Source organism: Cololabis saira, chromosome 19 (assembly GCF_033807715.1).
Source record: "Cololabis saira isolate AMF1-May2022 chromosome 19, fColSai1.1, whole genome shotgun sequence".
In the NCBI taxonomy this organism is placed as follows: domain Eukaryota; kingdom Metazoa; phylum Chordata; class Actinopteri; order Beloniformes; family Belonidae; genus Cololabis; species Cololabis saira.
The window spans coordinates 14,084,441-14,112,166 of NC_084605.1; the positions used below are offsets into that span (position 1 = coordinate 14,084,441).

Here is a 27,726-nt window from a genome sequence, read left to right on the forward strand (position 1 = left end):
TGACGGTTCCTCCTCCACTCTTCTTCCTTGTCATCTCTGCTGTATATCCTAGTGAAGTGGATCAGCGAGTCAACTCACTCACTTTTGGCATGCAGTTTGATCTAATCCAATGAAGAGTAAGTGGCTGATCATTATTCCACTTTGAAACTGATATCCATGTCCACTCTTTGTGATTATCTACCTGGGAGGGTTCAAGACAAGGTGAGTTTATTAGTATAGCACAGTGCAACAACAAGGCGATTCAACCTGCTTTACAGAGACGTTAAAACATCACATAGTAGGAATAAAAAGCATGATTTCAAACAAAAAGAAAGAAAGAAAAAAGAACAATGGATAAAAACTGCAGTTAAGATATGATCATGTTTTGAAACTCAAGCTTAAAAGTAATAGTGCAGATTTGGAGCTTCATTCAAATGCAGCTGAGAATATGTATGTTGTATATGTATGTATATTATATATGTTATAATATTTTATAAAATGATGTTATATTAGGATATCACTATATTATTATGTTATATTTATATTATATCGTGCTACACCACTCTATATGATAATTATTTATTTGTTTACTTACACACACACACACACACACACACACACACACACACACACACACACACACACACACACACACACAAACACACACAAACTGATGTCGTCTTTTGTCGAGGTTTGCACTGTATGTTAATAAAAAAAATGCAGCTGAGAACAGATTTGTCTTCAAACTTGATTGGAATAAGTGTTTCAGCTCCAGGGCTTTTATACTGTCCTACTCAGATGCAAGTTGTTAATGTTTAACTGTAATGTTAGGACTTCTAATAATGTATCATGCATCTTTGTATCAACACACCTGAACATAAAAAAAAAAATACTTACTTATTATATTTTTTATATTTTCATTTGTCATTTGTTATTTTATTGCTCAGTCGCGCTGTTTTTACCAGGTTAAATTCCTGTGTACATTGTACATTTGGCAAAATAAAATGATTTCTGATTCAAATGAATGTTTGCCATCAGCTCATCATCTACTGTAGGTCTGCGGCTGCGCAACTTTGTTACAGACAGACATTTGTATCACGCTGCACTGAAGCGGAGACGCATCTAAAACATGCAGGACAGCGGTCCTTGAGGAGCAAGATTGGGAAACACTGGGCTAAGCAACAAAACCCTGAATCGCATTAGGATACAGATGAGATATTTGGACCTATTTTCAGACACTATGCTGGTTCTGTGGGTCGTATCACTGCGCTGCTTGAGACGCGGGGCTTTTCATGCTAGAGACGCAACTGTCATTCATACACTGAAATGGGAAATCACTTTAACAGATTTAAAAACATAGTAATAAGTTTAAGCTTCTTCTTACTTGTAATTACACAAGGAAAAAAAGAACAAAACAACCTGAAAAGAGGGGGCACCCGGATTTGAACCGGGGACCTCTTGATCTGCAGTCAAATGCTCTACCACTGAGCTATACCCCCGTACGCTGACAACACGGACGGACTCCATTATTTTAATCTTTGATACAGATTCAGGATGGTATATGTCTGAGGAATCATATCTACACATATACGTCATATCACATTGACGTATATATGTATACAAAGGGTATTTATACAGTCTATAAATGAAGCATCATAGTAATATTATGCTCTACAGAAAGTTACGCCTTTCTCAATGCGCTGCTGCCTTCACCTCGGACAAAAATACGTAATTTAATTTATCATTCTTATATGGGTTATTTTGTCCTTATAGAAGTGCACAGTAACCGTTTTCATCATACATTTCATCATACATTTCATACATCATCATATATTTTAGAAAAATGGGAATAATCTCATAGACTCTTAAAGAAATCTTGGTTTGATTTTGTTTTTTTTTCACCCGAAAATCACGACAAATTTACAAATAGTTATTATTGTTAAAAAATCTCTGCTAGTGTGAAAATAATTATTTTTGTGTTTATGACATCACCATACTTAAAAAAATATGTATTGCTGGAAATTCAACAACCAAATAGCTAGAATCTCTAATTTCCGTTGGTCATGAAGGCACCATGAAGACGAGACTCCACCTCAGTTCGAGGTCTCGTTCATAAATGAAGTGAGATGCCTGCAGGCGCGGGGAGGACGCTTCATCTATTGGCAACTGATCATAGCATGTATTTTACCTCTACACACTTTTTCCTGGATAAGTGAAGTTTTTTTTGTGTTTGTTTCTTCTGTGCAGTAAAGGTTCACGGGGCCATCATGAATCCACCCTGTGGGAGATGCAACAAACCAGTTTATCCAACAGAAAAAATAAACTGTCTTGACAAGGTAAGGCATTAAAAGTGTAAGCCATTTAATAAACTAACAAATATTTAAAATTGTACGATAAAATGCAGAAAATAAGGATTTTGATGTACAGTTTTGATGATCTTCTGAATTTTAATTGTTGTAAAATTATCACAAGACACTTTGCATTACACAATTACTGTTTGAAGAATTGTTTTGTTTTTTGTTGTGTTTAATCTAAAAGTCAAGCATAGCTGTACACTAAATGTGGTGAAATCTCCTTTGCAATGCTTTCTATACCATAAAGAATTATATGATTAAGATCTAACATCCAAAAGTTGACGGGCCATTTCGTTCAGACTCTATCTGACAAAAATATAACTAAAAAGAGTGACAAAACACTATTACTGCAGCAGTTTAAGTTAATTCAATTAACTGAAAAACACAGTCAAGGTAGAATAACTGGGAAACACACTTTTAAAGGCAAGCACAATTCAAACAGAGCTTCTAAAGATGTACAAATGTATGTGATGTTGTAATTTGTATGCTCAGGGTGCACAGATATTATTTTTTTTAGATAAACTCAATCAATTACACGCTGATGTGAAAGCACAATAACTAAAATACAGTGTCTTGGTTTAAATACACATTCACATTTACAATATTAATTCCAATATGCACATTTTGCACCAATAGCAGAGCTATGGTCTCATCAGAAAACATGTACGTAATATCTAACATTTTTCTTTCTAGTATTGGCACAAAGGTTGTTTCAGCTGTGAAGTATGCAAGATGGCTCTGAGCATGACGAACTACAAAGGCTTTGAGAAGAAACCTTACTGCAGTATGTGAGTGTTTATGGCACGCATCGCTCCACTAAGATCACTAATGGATCCACTAAGATCACTTGACAACATCTGACTTTTGAGTTATTCTGTCATCATTAAACGGGACACATTATGAAAAATAATTCTAAGTTTCTGACTAACTCCCTAAAATCAGCTGCTATGAACAAAGAGGTCAATATATTGTTGAAAAGTACTTTTCAGTATTTTGATAAAGGTGTGTAATTTCACTGTTTCCTCAGGACATTTTGTAAACTTGTGAAAAAATCCTCATATGTAGGATATAATATAATATAAAAAGCAGGAGTGACTACCGTGCTCTAAAGAGGGGCTGCAGTGCGTGAAAGCGATGGAAAAAGGGAAGTATAAACAGACAGATCTCAGTCATGTGACGTCAGATTCTTTTTTAGTGTCGAACTTAAATTAGAGTCCAAGAAAATACTTGCCAATTTGAGACATTGAGGACTTTTTCTTGAATTTTGTCCAGGTTAAAAAGAATTTGAATTTTTGTTTTATAAACAGAGACTTACACAAGGAATCGCAACGTGAGGAAGTTGATCAGTTTGTCCACTTACATCTGCTAAATCTGTGAAAAGGGAAACTTAAAATGCAGAGATGGATGAGAGATAAAACAACTACAAAGCCACCTCTGGTCTCTCACTGGTTCTCTCCTTACAGTTTTAAAAACATTGATAAATAACACAAGAAACGTTTTTCATATTGCATCATACAAAGAAAACCAGTAAAAGCATTTTAACCAGAAAGTTCAACTGTCCAATCTTGAAAAGTAAAATTATTACATTTTAGATGTTTTTCTTTCCTCTGAATCACCTTTCCTGAGTTGCATGTCAAAGGAATTGTTTAGTTATTTGGCTTTACCTTCATTATTGGGTCGATAATTGTTCATGAGATGGACCCTTACTAATGAACATAATGTAGAATATTGATCTTTTTGACAGCAAAGAGTAAAAATTTAGAAGCTTCATACAAAGAGGATTTATGTAAGAACTGTCGTGTTGCATCTCAGAGGTTTGCAAGTAAGGTCGTATTTAGGCCTGATGGATTGGAATTGCAACGTTCATCTAATCCAAGTTTGGTGAATGCCTTTTGTGAAATGAACCAAACCCCTTGAATAACATAATCCCCTCCTCGCCTGTGGTGCACCCAGAAGTACTGAAGGAGACGACAAGACAGACAACAAAGAAGACACCTTGCTTGTCGTCTGTTAGAAAGTTTATTGCTCGTGTGTTTACCAGCAATTGTGATATTTTCTCAACTGACCCGACTTCTATCAGAACTTTTAGCTCGTCCTCACTCCAGGTCTGACAGCTAAACATTTCCACCCAGAAATCATCCTACACGTGCGAAACCTACATTTTTAGGTTTACCAGAGTCCCCGTCTTTTTTTCCCCCCTTGCCTGCATATGTATTAATGGTCAATACCAAGTTTGTTAAAACCTAAAGCATATATATGCATTTTAATCTTCAAAGAAAGGTTTTTTTTTGTGTGAATGTGTGCATCGGTGTGTGTGTGTCTCTTTGCAGTCTACTATGTTTTATTGTTCTCTCAAGTAAAGAAAAACAATTGATAACATTTTTCCGAAGGACTAAGATCACTGAAAGTGGAGCGTGAAAAAGTGGGAAAGAAAAGACAAGACAGTGATGGGTGAAGTTTGGAGAGTGTGTGATGATCTGTAGTGTGTGTGAATAAATGTATAATGCGTTGTGTTTGAGAAAAAGGAGACATAAGTGGGAGAGGATAGAGAAGGGGGGGGGGGTTTCCGTTTATTATTGAATACATTTGGTGTGTGACATGTGTAGTGCGTGTGCAGTGTGGGGATGCATGTAGGCCTGTGGGAGGGGGAGAGCAGTGTTGATGAATATAAATGACATATACATATTATCTTTGACTGATCTTACATATTTAAGTGTACCAATATGAAGTAATGTAATACGTGCAGTTAATTAGTAAATATACATATTATGGGGAGGAAAAGAGGATGGCAAAATTCTATACATTCTATATGTATATATATATATATATATATATATATATATATATATATATATATATATATATATATATATATATATATATGCCCCCATCTTGACCCAAGTCAGAGTTTGACTGCACACTCAACCCTCCACACTCCAACTGGACTTTCCGAGCAAACAAACTCTGGTCCGTTTAAAGTGGACTAAACAGGGCTGTAAATGTCACAGAAATAGAAAACTTAGAAGTAAAAAAAAAAGATGAATACTCTAATAATTCATCTTAAAATATAAAATCTCAGACATCAAAACAAACCATTATTAGTCTGTGATCTTGCGCTTCTTTTTTACTTCTAGGCATTACCCTAAAACGTCCTTCACCATCGTGACTGACACCCCTGAGAATCTGCGTCTCAAGCAGCAGACCATGCTCAACAGCCAGGTGAGATCAGGGCTCCTCCGCCGCCATCCCTGCTCGGTCTCGCTTTTCTCTCGCTAGCAGAGCTGCTTTTGCTAATCTCATTTTCACATCGTTGTGTTGATGTATCTGTCGCTCTGTATCCATCCTTTTCGCTTAGCTCTGTGTCACAGCAGGGGATGAGGATGTGCCTCTCAACCCCCGGACAATTGGATTCCTTCAATCAAGGCAAACGAGCCCTTTGAGAAACTACTAATCTAAGAGCGTGTTAGTGTGGCTTGACTCCCTTCCTGACCGCCTCTCTTCTTTATCTCTAATCCAGTCACACTGTTCCTGCCAGCAGGTTTAGCTGATCAGGAATCAGGAAATCATGAAGCCTCCTTGACACGCAAAGTTAACCAGATCCTTCAACGGTTAAACTTGAACTTGGTGGTTCTGTCACTGTCGGCAGGTCAAAATCTTTTAGGGTAAAAGATGAAAGGAGTCACATTCATTTAAGACGGGATTTTTGCAAGACTGAAGATTATTTTTCTTAAGAGTGATTTCTTATTGACACGTAGGGCTGGGCGATATGGACCAAAAGTCATATCTCGATATTTTCTAGCTAAATGGCGATACTCGTTATATATCGATATTTTTTCTGTGACATAATTGGGGTTTCCCCCAAAGCATTATAGCATAGCATCTCTGTTAGCTTCATTTTTTTCTGAGGCAAACCCTTAAAAAAACAGTCAGTTTTAATACAAAGCCTCGTGCCAAATGTCACACAGGTTCCTTTATTAACAGAGGTCTGCACAATATCAAAATGTATAAAACAAATGAAATAAAAATAAACTGCCTGCATATATAGAATAAAAATGCTTCTTGAATAAAATAAAACAAATATCCCATTCCCGCATAACAATTAAATTAAAATACACTGTGCAATTAATACAATGTAGACAGTAACAGGCAGACTTTTCCACTGAGGTTGACAGTTGTGCAAATAACAAAAAATTTGCAAATCTCAAATAAAACATTCAATTGAATTTGTCACAAAATAAGCTATATCAAAATCATTAAAAAAAAAAAAAAAAAAAATGTAATAATCGATATAAACGATATTGTCTCGTACCATATCGCGTTTGAAAATATATCGATATATATTAAAATCTCGATATATCGCCCAGCCCTATTGACACGTCATCCATCCACCCATGACACATCCGCCTATCGATCCATCCATGTATCCATGCATCATCCAACCACTTTCCCATCAACCACCCATCCATTCATCCACTAATCAAACCATGCATCATCCATCCATCCATCATCCACCTTCAAAATGCAACCATTTGAAGATGAGCATCAACAAAAACAAATTTTTTCAAGACTTGATAAGGTAGAAAGTCTAATTTTATAGTTTACAAAAACAAACTTGATATTGACTCACAATATGGATTGACAGAGCAAAAATAATCAAATTGTCCCATATCATCATAGTTGACTTTTATAACGTCAATAACATAATCATTTTCACCAGCCATAACCACACAAAACAAGTCAGCAGTGGCTCCATCTTTGGTTAAGACTCTTTCCAAACTGCTACACGGCCGTAATAACACCACCATTATGAAATTTACACCAAGGACCGTTTCCTCCTCTGTCCAACTGTCTCTCTGCTTTCGTCGGACCCATGTCTTTGTTTATAACCATAAAAGTCTCGGCCGTGGAGTTCTCTCGCCGGGGCAGCATATTCCTCATAGCAGGAATCTGACTCACTTGTGCATCTGTGTTTGTATATGAGTGTGTGTGTGTGTGTGTGTGCAGTGTGTGTGCAGTGTGTGTGTGTACAGGGAGCTCAGATTTACTGTCCAACAAACATTGTGGCTTTGTTCAAGGTTGCAAGTGTTTCCCCAAGGTTTAAACTTACAAGGACTGAAACATCATAGCGTGACTGAATTTACGAGCGTTTAGGAGTCACTTCAAATAGAAAAGAAGAAACATATACTTCTTTTGCTTCTTTTTCTTTTAATACTTCTCTCTGTTCCATCAAACGGGTCAGAAACAACGGGTTTTCAATTATTTTAATTGATTTCATGAAAGTTTAAGAGGTTACTGTGTCATCCTTTCCAGCCATTGGGTTCATTTATGTCACATGTTTGAAGGGAAACATTTTAAAATATTTTTGCTTTTGTAAAATGTGTTAAATACAGGTGAATTGTTCGTTGTGGCCTCAATATTGCATCAACAGAAGGTTTTTAAGGAGCTGCATGCTTCAACAGTCTGTCTCAACGTAATTCTTGTCCCACCTGCTGTGAAGGCATCTCTTTGGTGCTGCGTGACCCACTTTCAGCTGGTTTTTAGCCGTCAGATGGCACCAGATTTGACTCTACAGTACCTGGGTGTGCAGAGAGGTTCATGACCGACTCAGGGACTCGGAAATGTCCCGCTCCTGTGGCAGTTGGTACGAGGTGCTTGGGCTGCTGTTAAAATCAAAAAGTGCCACCCTCGTGTCATCTTTTATGAGTCGTGTTATTTGTTTAAACAAAACATTTTAGACTTAGGCCGTTGACTATTTCTCTTTAGAGAGGAGAGACTGTCTCTTGGCAATCCTTCCAAGCGAGCCAGACTTGCTCAGTTGTTTTCCAACTGCCGTTTTGTTCTTCAACATTTAACGTGCTAGCTAGGAATGGGTGATATTTTACCGTTCACGATAAACCGTCAAAAATATTCCCCACGGTAAGAATTTGTCGTCTCGCAGTAAAAATGATAAATTGAGGAAATGAGCCAGAAAGAAAGAAAGAAAGAAAGAAAGAAAGAAAGAAAGAAAGAAAGAAAGAAAGAAAGAAAGAAAGAAAGGAAGGAAGGAAGGAAGGAAGGAAGGAAGGAAGGAAGGAAGGAAGGAAGGAAGGAAGGAAGGAAGGAAGGAAGGAAGGAAGGAAGGAAGGAAGGAAGGAAGGAAGGAAAGAAAGAAATAGGCCTGAAAGAAAGAAAGAAGGAAAGAAATTATCCTGAAAGAAGGAAAGAAAGAAAGAAAGAAAGAAAGAAAGAAAGAAAGAAATGAGCCTGAAAGAAAGAAAGAAATGAGCCTGAAAGAAAGAAAGAAAGAAAGAAAGAAAGAAAGAAAGAAATGAGCCTGAAAGAAAGAAAGAAAGAAGGAAAGAAATGAGCCTGAAAGAAAGAAAGAAGGAAAGAAAGAAAGAAAGAAAGAAAGAAAGAAAGAAAGAAAGAAAGAAAGAAAGAAAGAAAGAAAGAAAGAAAGAAAGAAAGAAAGAAAGAAAGAAAGAAAGAAAGAAAGAAAGAAAGAAAGAAAGAAAGAAAGAAAGAAAGAAAAAGTATTTTTTTTATCGTCATTTTTATCGTTATCGGGATAAATGCCAGAAATTATCGTGATACATTTTTTAGTCCATACCGCCCATCCCTAGTGCCAGCTGAAGCTCGGAAATGTCATTTCTTTGAGCATCGGACAGTCTGACTTTGGGAGAATCTCGCTGGGCCGTCTACTCCTGGGAAAATGGGCAGCCAGTATCCATCAGGGTTTTCTCTCAGTACAACGGTGTCCTTCAGTTTGTCAGGAACTGACCTTCTAAACCAGGGGTCGGCAACCCGCGGCTCTAGAGCTGCATGCGGCTCTTTAGCGGCTCCTGGAGCTTTTTCAAAAATGTTTGACCTTTTTTTTCCTTTTTTTCCTTCTTTCCTTTCTTTTTTAATCTCAACATTTCGACTTTTTTCTCGACATTTCGACTTTTTTCTCTCGACATTTCGACTTTTTTCTCTCGACATTTCGACTTTTTTTCTCGACATTTCGACTTTTTTTCTCGACATTTCGACTTTTTTCAGGAAATTTTGAATTTTTTCTTGACATTTCGACTTTTTTCTCATCATTGACATTTCGACTTTTTTCTCGACATTTCGACTTTTTTCTCATTATTTCGACTTTTTTCTCGACATTTCTACTTTTATCTCATCATTTCGACTTTTTTCTCGACATTTCGAATTTTTTCTCGAGATTGTACTTCAACATTAATCTCGACATTTTGACTTTTTTCTTGACATTTTGACTTTTTTCTCGAAATTTTGACTTGTGCATAATTAAAAATAAAAATCTTCCCCCAGTTATAACTAATATAGAAACATACATCATGTGTTGCCTTCATTCTAAGTTATACAAGACTTTTCATTTTTTGCGGCTCCAGACATATTTGTTTTTTGTGTTTTTGGTCCAATATGGCTCTTTCAACATTTTGGGTTGCCGACCAACTTCTAAACCAACTTCCAAGTCAGAGTTACTGGGTTTGTATGCAGAGTTGCCAGCAAGGATGAGACATCTGATAAGGTCCCCTTTATATATTTCACAGTGCCATTGTTGACACGATGTTCTGCCTGGTTGTGAACGACGCTGGGGATGATAGAGATTGTGGAGTGTAAGGTGATTGTGGTTGAATGGAGACAGACATAACGTGAGGATAGGATGGATTTACTCATCTAAATATCTGTAAAGAACCATCTTAAAGATTTAAATCAAAGAAAGTACTGTTCAGTCTAAAAATAACCCTGGTGTTTGCAGGCCCTTTACAAGGAGAACTTTGAGAAAAGCAAGGGCAAAGGCTTCAGCGTGGTGGCCGACACCCCGGAGATGCAGAGACTGAAGAAGACGCAAGACCAGATCAGCAACGTGAGTCCTCATTCCACGAAGGCATGACATGGTCCGACAAGCCTCTCAAACACACACGGACAGCCTTTTCAGTCGCCTAGAAAAAACAAAAACATGAAAAACCCCATGGTGGTGAAATAACGGGCATTATTTCAGATTTGGATAGTAGAAGTATAGACCCACTAAAAAACAAAAACGCCCCTGAGGGGTGGCAGGGAGAACCAAGATCTCTGGACGGCAGCGAAGGATGTCGGAGTGCGATCCTGCAGAGACGCACAGGCGCATTTTTGACATTTCTCCTCATCCACCAAGAAGCAGATGCCCTATATGGTCAAAGTCTCTCAGCAGTGGACACAAACTGAACTGCTGTCCACGCACACACACACACACACACAAGCACGCACGCACGCACGCACGCACGCACACACGCACGCACGCACGCACGCACGCACGCACACTGAAACACAAACTAACTCTTTTTCCCTCTTGAGAGCTGTAGTTGCAGAAAGGAATGATGGTTATTAAGTCACATGTCAAAGGCCAAAATCTTTTTTTCCACGTTTTTTTGTCCTTTATTCTCTCACTTCCTACTTTTTAACATTTCCTTGCTGTTCAGTCTCTCCTCCCCAGTTTTTCCCACGTATCACGGTTCACTCCTCTTGTGGTTTGTTGAGGACATAGAGGCCTGAACCGGCCCCTTCGATCTATTCGGAGAACAACATGCAGAACAACATGTTTGGCATGCTGGCCAAATATTTATACTCAGGAACAAGAAGGACACGGCATCCTTCAGGCGATCTTCTTTAACAAAAAAAAACAAACAGTTACAGGTCTTAGTTTAACACCAGAGATATTTTGAAGAAAATATTATGAATAATTTATTACGGGAAGATTAAGGTTGGGCAGTATACTGGTAATTTGAGATTGATTGACATATATATCTTATTATATGTAAATATATTGTGATATGATGATGTTGAGCTATTTGATCTCCTCTCATCTACGTCCACAGAGTTTTCTCTGCCCTAAACTTGCCCCCACATACCTCTCCGTCTCATATGATGGTCTTTTAGAGCCATCGGAGGAAATAAAGTTATGAGGTGTGGGGTGAAAGTCCAACAAAAATGTCCTGCCTTCCTAAAGTCAGAGTTTCTAGAGTAAAAATTATAAAATAATAATAATATGCACAATTCTGTCGCAGCAGAGACACGTCTGTGTTTTTAATACGGGCTTATTACAGTTTATTGTAATAATTTTAAGGTTACCCTTTTTATTAAGAATATACCTGTGTATATTGTTTAATGGTGTCCATCCTAACAATACTGGGATCTATAATTTCACTATGTATTCTGCATTTATTGGGGGGAAAACAAGTATTTGTTGAAGGGTTTGGTTTTAGTCGAATTCCCAGATTCTGACCTCAATTATTTGTTTATTTTTTTCCGCTCAAAATACTTGTTTTTCTGTCTATTTGGGTTTACAGTTCAGTGACCTTGTCTGGATTTAAACCAGCTGGGTTGTACCTCAGTCCCATAAGAGCCTGAAACAGCATCTTCTGTTCAAAACCTTCGCTGGAAAAGCTCAGAGGAGTTCGTTTTTTGGGGTTGTTTTTATTAACTTACATTTTACTCATTTTATTTTAGTTCTAAAATGTATCTTCTGGACATGGAAATCAAGCTAACCAATATGGATTATTTATGACCTTTTTTTTCCTTTTTTATTTAGATGTAGGATTTTTATGCAAGGGGTGTTGAATTTATATTCCACAATGTTGGTTTCAGCTCTAAAAATGTTGAAACATCATTAACATAAAGTATTTTTTTTATAGATTTTGTGAAGCATTTTTCTGTAACCACAACTGTTTCTGCATTAACAGTCACTGTGTACAACATTTGTGTGAGTTTTAATCACTAACAAGCATTTTTAGTATAATCTCAGAGCCACTGGCTGACAAGTAAGGATCGGCAGGTTTTTTGTTTTGGGGGGGGGATAACTGCTCCTGAAAAGACACATCTTTTTCTCTTTTTCTAGTATTGAAAACTTTTGTTTGCTTAAACTATCAGGCAGAGTGGTTCTTTAACTGTGTTGCGTGTGTCTGAGATACTCCCCGTCATCCTCAGCACCTCCTAAAATGGAGATCCGCTTCACACGAGGGGGAGAAGTTGAGGTCGGACGGCTGAATGTGAGAGTTGAGTGTCCTTGTATGGCTTTAGCATGTGTGTTTGTGTGTTCAGATAAAGTACCATGAAGAATTTGAAAAGAGCAAGGTTCGAGAAGGCGCACCTCCTCCTGAAAACAGGAAAGGTGAGGAATATCATCACACGCCGACCTCCTCCTCCAATTAACTACTTGACTCTGAAGCTGTGTTCTTTTGCTGTGTGTGTGTGCGTGTGTGTGCGTGTGTGTGAAGACGATGAAGAGCAAAACTTGAACCCTCAGAGAATCAGTCAACCTGCCGGTCAGATGCGACCTGCAGCTGGAGCACCACCTAGTGGAGGGGTGAGGCTATTACACAAAGATATCATTAGTTCCTCAGCAACACATATGGGCCTGATTTACTAAAGGTTTGCGTGTGTAAAAATGTGTGCAAACTTGACAGCACCCGCAAACCAATGTGCCAGCTGATCTACTAACAGCGTGCAAAGAGGACTGCGCCTCTCAAATGCGCAAAATAGCACACGCAATTCATTTAGTACTTTTGCCCTGATGAATAATCAATATGGGGTGTACCCGCCAGAAAGCACTAAATACTGGGAGGGGAAGATGCAAATTGGTCCATTTACCACGCGCAATGAGATTTACCAAGCCTGAAAGTAATTGCGGGGATTGTGATTGCGTCTGTATTTAATATGTTCGAAAGGAAGGTGCTAATCTCCACATGCAAAAGGAGAAATATTTTATTTGAATGTTAAATCGAGTATTATTCAGCAAAAGGTTGCCACAGGAGGCACATTCATTTTTTTATTTGTGATAATAAATAAATCACGTGTTTTCATGGAGAAAAAAGTGTTTCTTATTGTGCGCCTGTTCTGCAGTTGTCATACCCCGGTGTTGTGCCGTATTCAGCACCCCTGCCGTGAAAAGCACCCCCTCGTCTGACAAAAATGATATTCTCATTCCGTGTCATGTTCTGTTTAGCGTCCAGTTTTGTGTTAATGATTCATGTTTAAATGCGCTCATGGATTACACAATAGTCATACTTTCCCACAATCAGATAACAAAAATCGGGTAAATGGTTATTGATGTCATTAATTAATAGCCTGCTTACTGTGTTGTCTTCCATAATATTTGTAAATATATATAATATAAACTCCTAAGTATGTGTTTATGTGAGTGTGTATATATAAATATATTGAAGTGCCAGTGTGTTGTTTTTTTTCTTGGTCTACTTATCATTGAATATACGAGGGGGTGCTTTTCACGGCAGGGGTGCTGAATACGGCACAACAATTTGCCTCTTCCACTAATATCTCTAACTCCAACTCGTCAAATTTCATTTTGCGCTTGCGACTATCCTGCTTTCCATCCAGACTCTCCATGGCGCAGAGTTTGCGCTCGCAAAAAAAAAAACGCAACACCTCATTTAAATACTGCAGTTTGCACCTGTTATCAATTGCGCACGCAATCTTAGTTGATCACCCGCAAAACACACAACAACAGCACGCGCAAACTTTTTCAGTGCACACGCAATTTAGTACTCTTTATTTAGGATCTTAGTAAATCGGGCCCATATTGTACTGAGGATGGTGATACACTTCGCTCAGTTTTTCACACTTAGCTTTTCAGTTCCCTGTCTTTATATGCATATGCTGGTTGATGGCACCGTCAGTAGGGAAATTTCATGCAAATGAAGCTACTGTATTGACTCTGCATACTCTACACGGTGGGTCAGTGGACCTACATGAGCGCTCTTCTGTGTGCATATGTGTCTTTCTACTCATTCAGGGACGCTACCAGGCCTTGTACAGCTACGTGGCAGCAGAAGCGGACGAGGTTTCTCTCCAGGAAGGCGATCTGATCTTAGACGTGGAGCCAATAGATGAGGGGTGGATGTTTGGATGCAACCAGCGCACGGGGCAGCGGGGGATGCTCCCGGTGAACTATGTCAGGCCTGTGTGAGACAGAAAAACAAAAACCTGCCAAACAGACAGTATGAGGTCCACTTCCTGCCAGCTGGACCACAATGAAGCTTATACATCATATTTGCAAATTAAAACCCAATGTGGAGGGAAAAAAAGGTTGTCGTTGCTTCTTTTTTTCAGAAATTGAATGTAATTCGTGGAGGAACCTTTAAAGTTTTAAACATAAACACATACAGTATATGTACACACATGGTGAGGGGTGTAGAGGATACTTGCTACCGTTAACATGTCTGACACTTGAACAAGCTTATGATAAGAGACAGGCTGTATTTTACATCACTGACTGTCTGTGTGTAGAAGAAGAGCCAGGCATTTGTCTTCATGAGCTGCAAGATTAATTCATTTAACAAATTAATCTTTTCCAATCTGATACTAACCTACTTATTAGGACTCACTGTGCCACTCGCCAGCCTCATGCAGCTCAGTCTTCACTCAAGGCTCTCCTGACAGCTTTTACGGGTTACACGTTTTTTTCAGGGTCATTTTGGTCTTCACCCTCATCGAGATGTCCTTGAACTTCATGGTAGCGCCAGTCAAACAACTCCTAATATCAAATTCCAGACCCAAGTAATGGATCAAAACTTTTTCTTGTTTTAGTCTCCAGACTCCACAGAGCTGATGTGCAGTACTGGAACCTGAGACTATGTTTAGTTTTCCCCTTTAGGAAGTGAAGAAATGTCTCATTTTGAAGTAAAAAAAAAACACAAATAAATCAATAGTATCTTTATTAAGTGCACGTTAAACCATTAAACTGTTATCTATAGTGTCTAAAACAAAGACTTTATTTACAAATGTTTAAAGTTAAAACAAAGAAATTGTAGCACCGTCCAGTTTAGTTAGTAAAAACATAATCGAGACAAAAATGCACATTTCATAAGAAACTGGCTCAGAATCTCATAAGTAAAATGGACAGTCCTTCAGGCTGTAAGATCAGTAAGACCTGGCTTCGTGGTGGAGAAGAAGGCCGCTCTTTTTTTAATTTTGCTGTGCAGCTTCGAGGGGAGCCAGACGAGCTGGCGCCTGAACAGCTCCGGGTTTCTTCCGATAAAATCCTCGCACAATCTGGAAAAAGAGGAAGAACACACCTTGTTTTAGGTGCACACACTGCATCATTTCCATGTATTAATGAGTAACTCGTCGGATGAAACGGGTTATTTGCTCAGCAGCATGACATCTTTTGCATAGAAGCCTGTAAAGTTCATTTCCAACATTTCAGGCTCGAAAATGTATAAAAGATTACTAATTCTTTGATTTACAGCCTGCATCTTCCAATATTCCCATAAAATAAAAGAGAAACAGACCAGAAATGTTTGAAAATGTAACAATGTAAATGGTAAAGTTTATTAAAGCTGAAAGCCGTCAGCCAGGGGAAACCCAAATCATTGATATCCAACTGACTTGGTACAATATGAGGATTAAAAGTCTGCATTTTTTAAAAGGAAAGGACATGTTCAACTGTCACATAGCCGTAAACCCTCCATATTTGTATCATCTAATGACTTGTGTTTATTTAGGACGAGTACATGCTGGACTTCTTGAGCTGCAGGTTTTTCACTGTGTGATAGTTGCAGATGATGACCCGCTGCACAGCAGACCAGCAACGCAACCAGAACACCCCTAAAACCTCTCTGACCGTCATGCCAGACAACAGTCTCACTTTTATATTTGTAGGAGCACTTACAGAAAGTCCTAGTCTTGGCTTTATTAAAACAAAACTGTAATGTGACAATTTCAGACAAACATGTGAAATTGGAGACAATACAAACAATGTGCTCATGAGTTAGGACATGTTAGCAGGTGCCTCCATCTTTGCTCCTCTGGGACTGAAGTCTGGAGCAGCTGACCCTCTGAAATGGCTGAATTTCAGATTTTACAAACCTATTTCACACATGCAAAATGAATGAGGAAGGGATAGCAAATATGTGCTTTGGATGCAGAGCCGTCTGGGAGATTTGCGAGGCCCTGTGCGAAATGGCCAGGGGGGGCCCTCGCGCGTGAGCGTAGCGAGCGTGCGTAACATTTTTGGGTTTTTTGGGTTGGATCGGGTGTCTATATGCGCAATTTTAACTCTCCAATTAGCAAAATACTGGATACCTTCCCCTGCCTCATCATCATTTGACTTGCCTCGACGGGGGGCCCCACGGCTGCTTGAGACCCGGTCGGATTGGTGATTTTTCTAACAAATTTATCAAACGAGCCTTTCAGAGAGGCATTAAACTCTTCCATTTTCAGACATTGTGTGACAGTTTGTTCCAACTCCACCCGTCTGGATCAGAGCAGCTTGTGTCTGCGCTTGGTCTGATCAGTTGTATTGAACAACAGACACGCGCATCATTGCACATATATTTTATTGATATGCACAGACTAGTACACATTTAGGTCTCTAATGGAATGTGACTGTTGATATTTATAAGGGAAAAAACGAGAAAAAAAACGAAAAAAAAAAAAAAAAAAAAAAAAAAAACGGCCCATAGCGCGAGGCCCCTTGGGGCGCGAGGCCCCGTGCGGTCGCACGGTTCGCACACCCCTTGCGGTGGCTCTGTTTGGATGATACCGTGAAACTTTCCTTACAGAAAGCACTACAGTCTAGAGTAAGTACGTACAAATAGCTGCAGGTGTTTAAAACGTCTCGTCAGTTGAAACTGTTTAATCATGTTGTAAAGAGCTGGGAACAATGTCACAATGTTCAGTGACAGATACAACCTCATGTTGTGCATTTTGTCCTCCAGACCTTTTTGTTCAGCTCAAACTCAGAACTTGTGGCGTTCAGATGTGTAAAGTTGGTGGTACCTGAAGAGCGAGTACGGCTGCGTCGGAAAGATGAGCACGTCCTTGCAGTGATGTTGCGATGGAGCCCTCAGAACAGCCATCTGAAACCAGGAAAGGTTGTAAATAATTCAGAGGTTTAATTTTTTGTAGAAAGTACAAATACAAACTTGGAGTATAAACCCTGTTTAATCCCTCCCTGCATGCCACTTAAAGAGGTTTATATTTGAGATTAAAATATGGTGCATATTGGACACATCATTGTAAAGTTACACAGAAACCAAACATACACTTGTTTTCACTTGTGAAATCGTTACCATGCACCACAGGTGGACTTCATACTCTGAGTCCTTAAGCCACTTAAGCTGAAGAATTATGTAACAGATTTAAGTCACTGAGCTGTCATTGGTTCACTCAAATGACCTGAGATGTAACGAGGTTTTAAAGGTATATTTAAAGAGGATAAACTGTCATGTGCTGGTCTCTCGCTCACGCCTGCAAGGACGACATTTTACCTACATGCTTGCTGTGTAAACAAGAACAACAATGAGAAGGGGGAACTGAGCAGTTCTCGTGACTTACAGAGTCCACGCGGATGCAGAGGTTGCTGCTTCCTCCGAACACCACGACGTCGCTGTCACTGCCCGGGCACGCTGTGTGACACACCCTGAGGACAGGAGGACAAACATACATCACATGTCTTCTTTTTCCACCCGGAGTTCAACTTCTGGCAGGGACACATGAGTTTTGTTTATCAGAAGCACGGATTCTTCAAGTAAACTGGACGTTTCCACTTATAAACTAGCTGATGAATTACATCTGAATTTTACTTAAAAGATGCAGAATTTCAGCACAAAAGAGAAACCATTAACCTGGGTTTGTCCTTGTGGGAGTGCGCCACCCTGGCCCACTCTCTGCTGAGCGTGTTAAACTGCCAGCCGTCATCTAAAAGAAAGTGCAAAAACATAAATAAACGCATGCAGATAACACATTTTTGTCTTCATAGTTTAAATTACCGTATTTTCTGGACTATAAGCCGCACCTGTATATAAGCCGCATCAGCTCTATTTAGAAAAAAAGATATGCAAGCCGCAGATATTTATGTTGTTAGATTAGATATTTACTACATGTACAGAAGGATTTTGAGCTGTAAATGATGTACATGTTTGTACCTAAATAGATCCTTTCCTAACAGTGTCTTTTAACACGGCAGCAACTTTGCTGATTAAAACGGGACAGAACCAAGAGAAAATAACCTGTATTTATTCATCTATTTATCTGTTTGAAATCTGCTTCTACTTCTATCTGCTAAAGAAGAAGTAGCGTATTCTTCTTTGCATTTATTTTGTCTTAGTTTTTATTCTAATTCCGGTTAGCACTCCCCCTAGCGGTGGAAGAAAAATCCACAGAATAGCCGCACCTTTGTATAAGCCGCATGGTTCAAAACCTATGAAAAAAGTAGCGGCTTATAGTCCAGAAAATACGGTAGATAGTTTGCGTTTGTTTGGAAATTTTACAATGAGTATGAAGCATATTATACATTGGAATAAGTATTGGAGATCAATACTTGACACGGGGCCGGGACCTACCGAGAGTGTTTCCGTCTGAGCCGAGACCACCGTAGATGAAGAGCGTGTGGTCCGATGTCGGCGTCATGGTGTGCATGGAGCGGCCCAGAGGTGCACAAGAGGAGGAGATGTCACTGAGGAAAACAGGATGCATCACTGCCAGCTACGTCTCCACGGACACGTTCAACATTTACAGCACAGAATAAATAATTATTACATGTGTAAAAGAAAAAAGAAATTACAGTTGAGCCCAGGTCCATGTTTCCAAGTCCAAGCAGAAAACATCTAACTCTGCTGTCTCCTGCAGAGAAAATAAACACAGGGAACATTCAGAGAGCAAGTGTCTATAGCCTGACTTTAATATCCATCCAAACAGAGCAGACGTTAGCCGTTAGTGACTTTTGATGCATCATATAACATCTTAAACTTAAAATACCGTTAAATGAAACACATTCTTACCCTTTTCTGAATAATTTCTAAATTTTGCAGATGATCTAATATTGGGGAGGTGATGACAGAACAAATACAAAGTGGTTTGTGATTAATATGTGGCTCCAGTTAGTCTCCGAGAGTTAGAGGTCAGGGGTCAGAGGTCAGGGCTCTGTGCAGACCAGCTGCTGTCTTCCACAAGTTCATAGAAAAACCATTTTTCACTGGATGTGGCTTTGTACGTCGGGGCACAATAGGAAAGGGATGTTGAAACAGGAAAGAGTCTTAACTAAACTGTTAGAGTGAAGTAGGAAGCACAGGTCTTTCTAAAACATCAGGCACGCTGAAGCATGAGGGTTCCAGTAAACTCACCACTCCACCGGTGACGTAGCCTTTGTTCCCCAGCAGGGCGCTGGCATGGCAGCCTCTCGGGGCAGGAGCAGAACCCTGGACAGGAACACAGCATTAAAAACCCTTAAACTCCATATTAAGATGAGCTATGGTGTAAAAAAAACATCAGCTGTCTCTTAAAATAAAAACTCACATTAAAATCCTAAACTCTTGTTGCATTCCTCCAACCAGTGCAGGGTGTTTAGTACTCCTGAAAGTGGCCAGAGCCATCAGGGAATAGTGTTTCTATTGATATGTGTAGATTAGGGATGGGTGATATTTTACCGTTCACGATAAACCGTCAATAAAATTCCCCACGGTAAGAATTTGCCATCTCACGGTAAAAACGATAAATTGAGGAAATGAGAGAGAAAGAAAGAAAGAAAGAAAGAAAGAAAGAAAGAAAGAAAGAAAGAAAGAAAGAAAGAAAGAAAGAAAGAAAGAAAGAAAGAAAGAAAGAAAGAAAGAAAGAAACGACTATCGTTATTGGGATAAATGCCAGAAAGAAAGAAAGAAAGAAAGAAAGAAAGAAAGAAAGAAAGAAAGAAAGAAAGAAAGAAAGAAAGAAAGAAAGAAAGAAAGAAAGAAAGAAAGAAACGACTATCGTTATTGGGATAAATGCCAGAAAGAAAGAAAGAAAGAAAGAAAGAAAGAAAGAAAGAAAGAAAGAAAGAAAGAAAGAAAGAAAGAAAGAAAGAAAGAAAGAACTATCATTATTGAGATAAATGCCAGAAAGAAAGAAGGAAAGAAAGAAAGAAACGACTATCGTTATTTGGCTAAATGCCAGAAAGAAAGAAAGAAAGAAAGAAAGAAAGAAACGACTATCGTTATTGGGATAAATGCCAGAAAGAAAGAAAGAAAGAAAGAAAGAAAGAAAGAAAGAAAGAAAGAAAGAAAGAAAGAAAGAAAGAAAGAAAGAAAGAAAGAAAGAAAGAAAGAAAGAAAGAAAGGACTATCATTATTGGGATAAATGCCAGAAAGAAAGAAGGAAAGAAAGAAAGAAACGACTATCGTTATTTGGATAAATGCCAGAAAGAAAGAAAGAAAGAAAGAAAGAAAGAAAGAAAGAAAGAAAGAAAGAAAGAAAGAAAGAAAGAAAGAAAGAAAGAAAGAAAGAAAGAAAGAAAGAAAGAAAGAAAGAAAGAAAGAAAACGACTATCGTTATTGGGATAAATGCCAGAAAGAAAGAAAGAAAGAAAACGACTATCGTTATTGGGATAAATGCCAGAAAGAAAGAAAGAAAGAAAGAAGGAAAGAAAGAAAGAAAGAAAGAAAGAAAGAAAGAAAGAAAGAAAGAAAGAAAGAAAGAAAGAAAGAAAGAAAGAAAGAAAGAAAGAAAGAAAGAAAGAAAGAAAGAAAGAAAGAAAGAAAGAAAGAAACGACTATCGTTATTGGGATAAATGCCAGAAAGAAAGAAAGAAAGAAGGAAAGAAAGAAAGATTCCCGTTGATGACACTTTTTGTATTGGTATTTTTTTTATCGTTGTTGGTATAAATGCCAGAAATTATCGTGATACATTTTTTTGTCCATACCGCCCATCCCTAGTGTAGATATATATCTGAATCAAGGCAACTAATTTGTTTTTCCTTGGTCTTGAGAATGTTTCGCCTTTGATCCAGAAAGCATCATCAGTTCAGATCGACTAGTGGGGAGCTCAGTTACATGTGAGTCACTGACCCTCCCGTCACTTCTGCACCAGGTTTGAAGCGTGAATGGTTGTGAAACTGCCAAGGAAGGAGGTCCAAAGCTACATTCACCAAGCACGCAGAGTTACAGATTTCATGGCTGACTTGACCAAAAGGCCCAGTTTGGATATTAGCAGCTTTGAAGTGCCATCCTGATGCGCCTGTGCTCTGTTCTCCCCCAATACTTGGTCCTCGGCCTCTTATTCCTGCTCCTGTAGGCATCAGCAGCCTTTTCTTTCTCAGCTTGGGCACTGCTCGCTACAAATGCAGCCTCAGAACATGACTGCAGGGTGGCAGAGTTTAACTCCATCTAGGGCTGGGCGATTTTGGACAAAAATAAAATCCCGATTTTTTTCTCTAAAAACACGATTTTCGATTTCGATTTTTTTGGTCAATCTACAAAAGACAATGGAATAAATTGTTTAAAATATTTTATCTTTATTTTTAAAGAGAAATAGCAAACAAATTTCTCTATTGGGAATGAAGTGCAATTGAAAGATACTGTAAATCCTCCTTGAGTTTAGTAAAGTGACAACATTTACAATTTTCTTGACCAAACAAAGATGACTAGACGAGCTCTGTCTGTAATGCAGCCAGCTGCAAAAAAGGAAAATCGATTTTCCGATTTTCCTTTTTTAACATCGATTTTGATTAATAAATCCGATTTAGATTTAAAATCGATTAATCGCACAGCCCTAACTCCATCCCGTACCAACAGAAAAGCAAAAACCCAGACCAGATCCTGCTGGTGCTCCACTCACTTGAGTCGCTGGCGTGCTCCACGTGGCCGAGTGCGTGTCAAAGACATTCACCTCGTTGTTCCATCCCCAGCACCGAAATAAAGTGTCTCCAATTGTTGTCTAAAAAAAAAAAAGAAAACATCAAAACGTCAAAGAAATAAACAGTGAATGAAAGTCAACAGAGCAAATGCTGCTGAGCTCACCCATGACATCTCTTCTACCACGAAGCTTGAAGACGACGTGCTCTGCACCTCTCCCATGGTCTTACAGCCATACCCACCAAAGTAGATTAATCTGCAAGAGTGGAAAAGTTATTTTTAAAAACAAGTTCACGAATGGCAACAAAACAAACAGGAGGTGCCGCCGACTGGAGCTAATTTTCATCCGTTTGCACAAGCAGATCCAGCTATTTTCCGTGTGCAACTGGCGTGTGGAGCATTGCCAGTTCCCACCGACCTGTCTCTGTGCACCCAGCAGGAGTGTTTGTTGAGCGGGGACGGCGTCTTTCCTTTGGTGTCCGTCACCCTCTTCCAGGACAGGCACGGCTGGGAGACGTCAACGCTGAACATCTACAAACACAAGGTTGTATCTTAGGAGAAGCTTTAACGGGCTTTTTTCTCTCATTCTAACGTTCATGTCAGCTATCAGTCCTGAGGATCAAACTGGTTAATCTCCAGTATCCACAGAGTCTGGTATGAGCCTGGAAAAGCTGCTTGTAATAACAGACAAGACAAACGTCAGTTGGAAATGCTCTCTTTATACCCAGCATTAAAAACTCCTTCTACACATGCAAAACTCCTTTTATAACAGCGACTCGCTTCTGCACACCTGAATCTGGCAACGTTACTCTGTTCCCATCTCACCAGAAAACTAAAACACATTAGCAGCTGCAGGTTCTGAACTGATACATGCTGACATTAGTGGTTGCTTGCAGGAAGAGGACACTGCCCAACACCATCAGCTTGTCCCAGTTTGCTCCTCCACCATGACACTCAATCAGAGGTGAGGCCGTTTCCCTGAGAGAGAAATATCTGTCCATCTCTGAGCCCGTTGCTTCTGTTTAGAAGACCGAGCCTCAGGAAGGAAGGGCATTCCCTCTGCCGCATGATTAACAATGTTTAGGAGAAATGTTTTCGTCCACTTGCCGTCAGCCCAAGTCAGAGACAAATGTGTAAATCTGAACACAACACCTTTTTTTCTCCAGGAGGGACTCGTAGAGCCTCGCTTTGTTACAAATTGTTTTACAAGATATCGAGCAAGAATGCTCAACTGTGGACTGCAGGTTGCAGTTTTACAGCTATAAATACACACACAGACACAGAAAGGGGACAAAGATCAAACGGCAGGAACATATTTGCTGCTAAATTCAACTCAAAGCTAGTTTTTGTGCCTAAGACATTTATCGTGTCGTTACTTTGCAGAGCACTGCAAGGCACCAAGGTCCAACTTCCAGTTGGTTTTTTGACCAGGATTTGTCCCGGTTTCTAGGAGAACTTTGAACCTTTGTAATGCTGCCAACATTAGATGGATCCAGTGTTGGACTGATGCAGAGGAAACCGTTCATGCGTGCGATTCTTCCGAGCCGCACATCTATAACTCCTCATCATGATGTCTCGGTTTCTATGAGGTTTCCAGCTGATTCAGAAATATTTCAGAATGATTTCTGATTGGAACTAGCCCTGTGATGGCTCCATTCATTGGCTACTTGTTAAAGCGACCAAAGAATTTTAAATCTCTCTCTCACATAAAGCCTGTTAGAGTCATGCACCACTGTATCTTAAAGATCCCGTACTGCTGGCTTTCCAAAAGCAGCACGGGAGGCAAAGCCTTCATCTATAAGGAAGGCAGATTTTCATATTTCAGACCGGAATCGTCTCTCTTCAGTTTGTCGTCCTTGATCAGGTATACGTCCAGGGGCGAAAATCCCGGGGGGGACAGGGGGGACAAGTCCCCCCCATTAGTAAAGCTGTCCCCCCCTAGAATAATTTGAGACAGAATTAATAATTTTGGAACAATGCAGTAGTATTTAGTAGTGATGCACCAAAATGAAAATTTGTGGCCGAAACCGAAATCGAAAATAATAATAAACAGTAAAATCTCATTACACTTAAAACAAGAGTCATCACCAGAAAAATAACTTGTTATTTGAAAATTTTCACCTGTTTCAAGTAAATTTTCACTTGAAATAAGTAGAAAAATCTGCCAGTGTGACAAGATTTATCTTCTAAGCAAAACAATCTTGTTCCACTGGCAGATTTTTCTACTTATTTTAAGTGAAAATCTACTTGAAACAGGTGGAAATTGTTGTTTTTTCCAGTGATGAGTCTTGTTTTAAGTGTAATGAAATTTTTTTTAACTAAAAATGAGACATTTTAACTAGAAATAAGACAAATATTCTTGTTAAGATTTTGGGTTTTTGCAGTGTATTATGTCAGATGTGCTGTATTATTGCCACCTTCCACCTAATACCATTGTTTTGTATTACTCTAAGAAAGGTCTTCTGCCTGTTTGCGAGATAGAGTTGAAAATGTCAAAATGCTGTATTAAAGGAAGGCTAAAACTTTTATTCCTTGTCCCCCCCTGGATTTATTCTCTAAAATGTTACTGTTTATTGTCCCCCCCAACTATGAAATGGGATTTTCGCCCCTGTATACGTCTACATGGTAGAGCGTCAGGAGCTGGAACAGTGAGGGTCCAACCCGTCCTCGCCCACCTGGTTTGAGTATCCTCCTGCAGCATCACATCCTCCAAAGATGTAGAGAGTGTTGTTCAGATTAGACGCACAGGCGTCTGACAGGTCTGGAGGAACGTCTCCAGAGATCTCCTTCCACTCCCTGTTTCACAGAAAGCACACGAGTGGAAAACAGAAACAGTAATGTTTATGAAAATGTGTGTAGTTTAAGTTAATCAAGTATGGCTTGTCTTCAGTTTACATTACAAAGACCAGCAACAACAAAACAGTGGTGTCTTATCTCAATTTTTTGGACATATTCATACACATGCGCTCTAGGTCTGTGTTTTTGTTTCTAAGATAAAGCAACACGGTGTTCGTCTGCACTGATAAGCAGCCTCTTATCTTACCACGTCCCGCTGTCTAAGTCGCAGAGCCATATCTCATCACTGGGCAAGAGGACGTCCTGTCCAGCAACTACCTACCGGGAAGCAGCAGATAAAACATGATCAAATACAGCCCAGTTCTACTTTTATCTCCTATACACACAAATAAAAAAACGGAAAAGAACGATTTCAGCTCAAAGCTGGAAGATGAAAACATGCAAGCCTTCCCATTCTTGGGCGCGTTTGGACAGTTTATACTCCTGCATGAACCGTGGGAAGACTTTGAACTGACAGCAATGAGATAAAGTTTGAGTTGTCTTTTCTTGTTGAAACCGCTCAGGGCATCAATGAACTGCTGCAGAGGTGGAGGTGCACACAACATCTTGTTGTCCCAATTTATAATGAAACATCCACTTCATGCAGTGGGCAGATGTTTTGATGAAAATGTTCAGAGATCACCAAGTAAATGTTGTATGAGATCATGACCTATATATTTTTATATATATATATATATATATATATATATATATAAATAATATACTCTTTTAAATTGGGTACAGAGGACAATCTTCAGAGACTTAGTCCAGCTTAAATAATTCTAAAATGATTATTAAACACAAAACCAATTAAAAGTTTGACACATGATGATTATCTTGATTGTTATTGTCTTTGTTGCACTGCTCCACCTCTTCCTTCCAGTGAATACTATGACTGGCATCAAAACTATGAAGATTTTTTCCTGATAAAGTTCCACCCTGTGTTGAAGAACTGGTTTCATTTCGTTAAAAGCCAAAAACATTATGTATTTGTGTCTTAAACGGCAATAAAAAACACACTATTTGCAGTACTCGAGTTGAGGGGGGATGAGGATGGATGGCATCCCCCCTGAAATAAAAACGGTCAAAATCATCCCCCCACACTTAAAACAAGAATCATCCCTGGAAAAAAAAAACAATTTTCACCTGTTTCAAGTAAATTTTCACTTGAAATAAGTAGAAAAATCTGCCAGTGGAACAAGATTTATCTTCTCATTACAATCTTGTTCCACTGGCAGATTTTTCTACTTAATTCAAGTGAAAATCTACTTGAAACAGGTGAAAATTGTTTTTTTTTCTCCCAGGGATGAGTCTTGTTTTAAGTGAAATAAGATTTTTTTTACTAAAACGAGACATTCTAACTAGAAATAGGACAAATATTCTTATTTTGAGTTTTTGCAGAGATCCATTTTACTTATCCTGTGAAGGACAGAGTCATATTGATAAGTTCAGAAAACTGTTTTCTATTGTTGTGTTTTGACTTAACTGCTGCTGTCATTCCTGCAGTATTTCTGCAGGTGTTTTGGTCACTGCTATTATTTGTAATATATTATATTATTTGTAATCAGCACAAATAATCTGTCCCCATATGATAAAATCCACCATCCCCCCTGATTTCTTTTTTACAACTCGAGTACTGACTATTTGGCTTCAAGCCATGCGCAGGTAAACCAACAGGCGCTTCTCACCTGGTAGCCCCCCCACACGTACAGCGTGTTGTCCCTGATGAAGGCGGAGTGGCTGCTCCTCTCCAGCCGGCTCCCCGGAGCGGCTCCTGGCGCAGCGACTCCAGGCGCAGCTTCCATCCTGGACCTGGACCAGGACTCCGGCCGCCCGCCTACCGCGCCTCCCCTCCCTTCTCCTCTCCTCAACTTCCCTCCCCGCGCAGCTCAGACGGGAAACGCCAGCTGAAATCCTGCACCGGAGGAGGGAAAACCCGCGCAGCAGCCGTCTGCAGAAAAACCCAAACAGCTGATCTGGCTGAGAGCAAAGCCGACTGTGTTGCAGACTTGTGAAACGTGTTTTTCAGGCTTGTTGTCCCAGTCGGATCGCTCCTCCCATCACTGAGGTCGAGTAATGGAAGTTTTCCTCCGGCGGTAACCATGGAGACCAGAGGGGAGGCGCGCACCTTTACAACCCGCTGATCACATTGATCTGGTCGAGAAGACAAGAATATATGTCTTTATGGGGTATTTCCATATTAAAATATAATTATAATCTGACCAGGATGCACAGACATATTTTGGTCGGACGTTTTGTGACTCGTAAAACACAGCTGACACCAGATTAAAGGATTAATCACTCCAGTTGTTTGGAACCAAATTGTCTGTAAGGCTGATTAGTTGCACCTGCGGCTTTTCAGGTTTGGTTTAAATGAAAAACAATCCTTCAACATTCTTCACATTTTTGCCGCACTGGAAAAACGACATAATTCTCATCCTCCTATACTCCAGTAAAAACGAAAGTAAACACTAGGTTGCAATAGGAAGTTAAACATCTTGTTCATTGTCTACAATATTTCCCAAAAACAATACCTAAATCTGACTAAGTGGGGCATAAATTGCAATATATCCCTCTGAAATGTAGAATATGTAAATGGTAAATGGTAAATAATATTCCTGCAGGTGAAAATTGTTCCATTTCCTGCAGCACTTTCTGACATTCCTGTAAAATACTTTGTTTTACATTATGCCACTGCCAAGTAGCATGTACTCACTGCCAGCAGCAGGGCTGGGACTTGACCTCATTTCAATATCACGATTAATCGAACATTTTACCTCGGTTACGATTAATCAACGATTTTTTTTTTAAACCAAAAAACTCACCATATTCACACAAAAAAAAAAAACCCACACACACATGTATATATATGAGCTAACTTAAGGTTATTTACTGAATGCCAACTATTGCAATTAAAGCACTTGCAACTTGAGAATTAAAGTCCATAGAGATGGGTCACATTTCAATTT

At 39.2% G+C, this 27,726-nt stretch overlaps 2 protein-coding genes and 1 non-coding gene across 3 annotated transcripts; 1 reads left to right on the plus strand and 2 right to left on the minus strand.

The window, feature by feature from the left end:
- Positions 1–1,406: 1,406 nt before the first annotated feature.
- Positions 1,407–1,478, minus strand: trnac-gca (transfer RNA cysteine (anticodon GCA)). Its single transcript has one exon. It is a non-coding gene; the product is annotated as a tRNA-Cys (tRNA).
- A 622-nt stretch (positions 1,479–2,100) lies between these two features.
- LOC133419449 (LIM and SH3 domain protein 1-like) lies at positions 2,101–14,395 on the plus strand. Its single transcript, XM_061708638.1, has 7 exons — positions 2,101–2,315; positions 3,027–3,121; positions 5,468–5,552; positions 10,078–10,185; positions 12,399–12,468; positions 12,575–12,663; positions 14,110–14,395. The coding sequence occupies exons 1-7, from the start codon at positions 2,247–2,249 to the stop codon at positions 14,281–14,283; spliced, it is 690 nt and encodes a 229-aa protein (XP_061564622.1). The 5' UTR covers positions 2,101–2,246; the 3' UTR covers positions 14,284–14,395.
- Positions 14,396–15,014: 619 nt separating this feature from the next.
- Positions 15,015–26,767, minus strand: LOC133418767 (kelch domain-containing protein 1-like). The gene is made up of 13 exons (XM_061707599.1): positions 26,446–26,767; positions 24,966–25,036; positions 24,598–24,718; positions 22,341–22,453; positions 22,088–22,178; positions 21,906–22,004; positions 19,442–19,516; positions 18,883–18,941; positions 18,662–18,774; positions 17,945–18,017; positions 17,655–17,739; positions 17,097–17,176; positions 15,015–15,368 (listed from the first exon to the last, which is right to left on the minus strand). Exons 1-13 carry the CDS (start codon positions 26,560–26,562, stop codon positions 15,224–15,226), a joined length of 1,242 nt encoding a protein of 413 aa, XP_061563583.1. The 5' UTR covers positions 26,563–26,767; the 3' UTR covers positions 15,015–15,223.
- Between the last annotated feature and the right edge of the window lie 959 nt (positions 26,768–27,726).

Excerpts from the sequence above, each read along its gene's own strand:
- LOC133419449 (XM_061708638.1), top strand. The coding sequence starts at position 2,247 with ATGAATCCACCCTGTGGGAGATGCAACAAACCAGTTTATCCAACAGAA. Across the intron at positions 3,122-5,467 it reads AAGAAACCTTACTGCAGTAT|GCATTACCCTAAAACGTCCT; the intron begins GTGAGTGTTTAT and ends TTTTACTTCTAG. Across the intron at positions 12,664-14,109 it reads GAGCACCACCTAGTGGAGGG|GGACGCTACCAGGCCTTGTA; the intron begins GTGAGGCTATTA and ends CTACTCATTCAG.
- LOC133418767 (XM_061707599.1), bottom strand. The coding sequence starts at position 26,562 with ATGGAAGCTGCGCCTGGAGTCGCTGCGCCAGGAGCCGCTCCGGGGAGC. Across the intron at positions 22,454-24,597 it reads CAGGAGGATACTCAAACCAG|ATGTTCAGCGTTGACGTCTC; the intron begins GTGGGCGAGGAC and ends TTGTGTTTGTAG. Across the intron at positions 17,177-17,654 it reads TCTGCATCCGCGTGGACTCT|ATGGCTGTTCTGAGGGCTCC; the intron begins GTAAGTCACGAG and ends TCCTGGTTTCAG.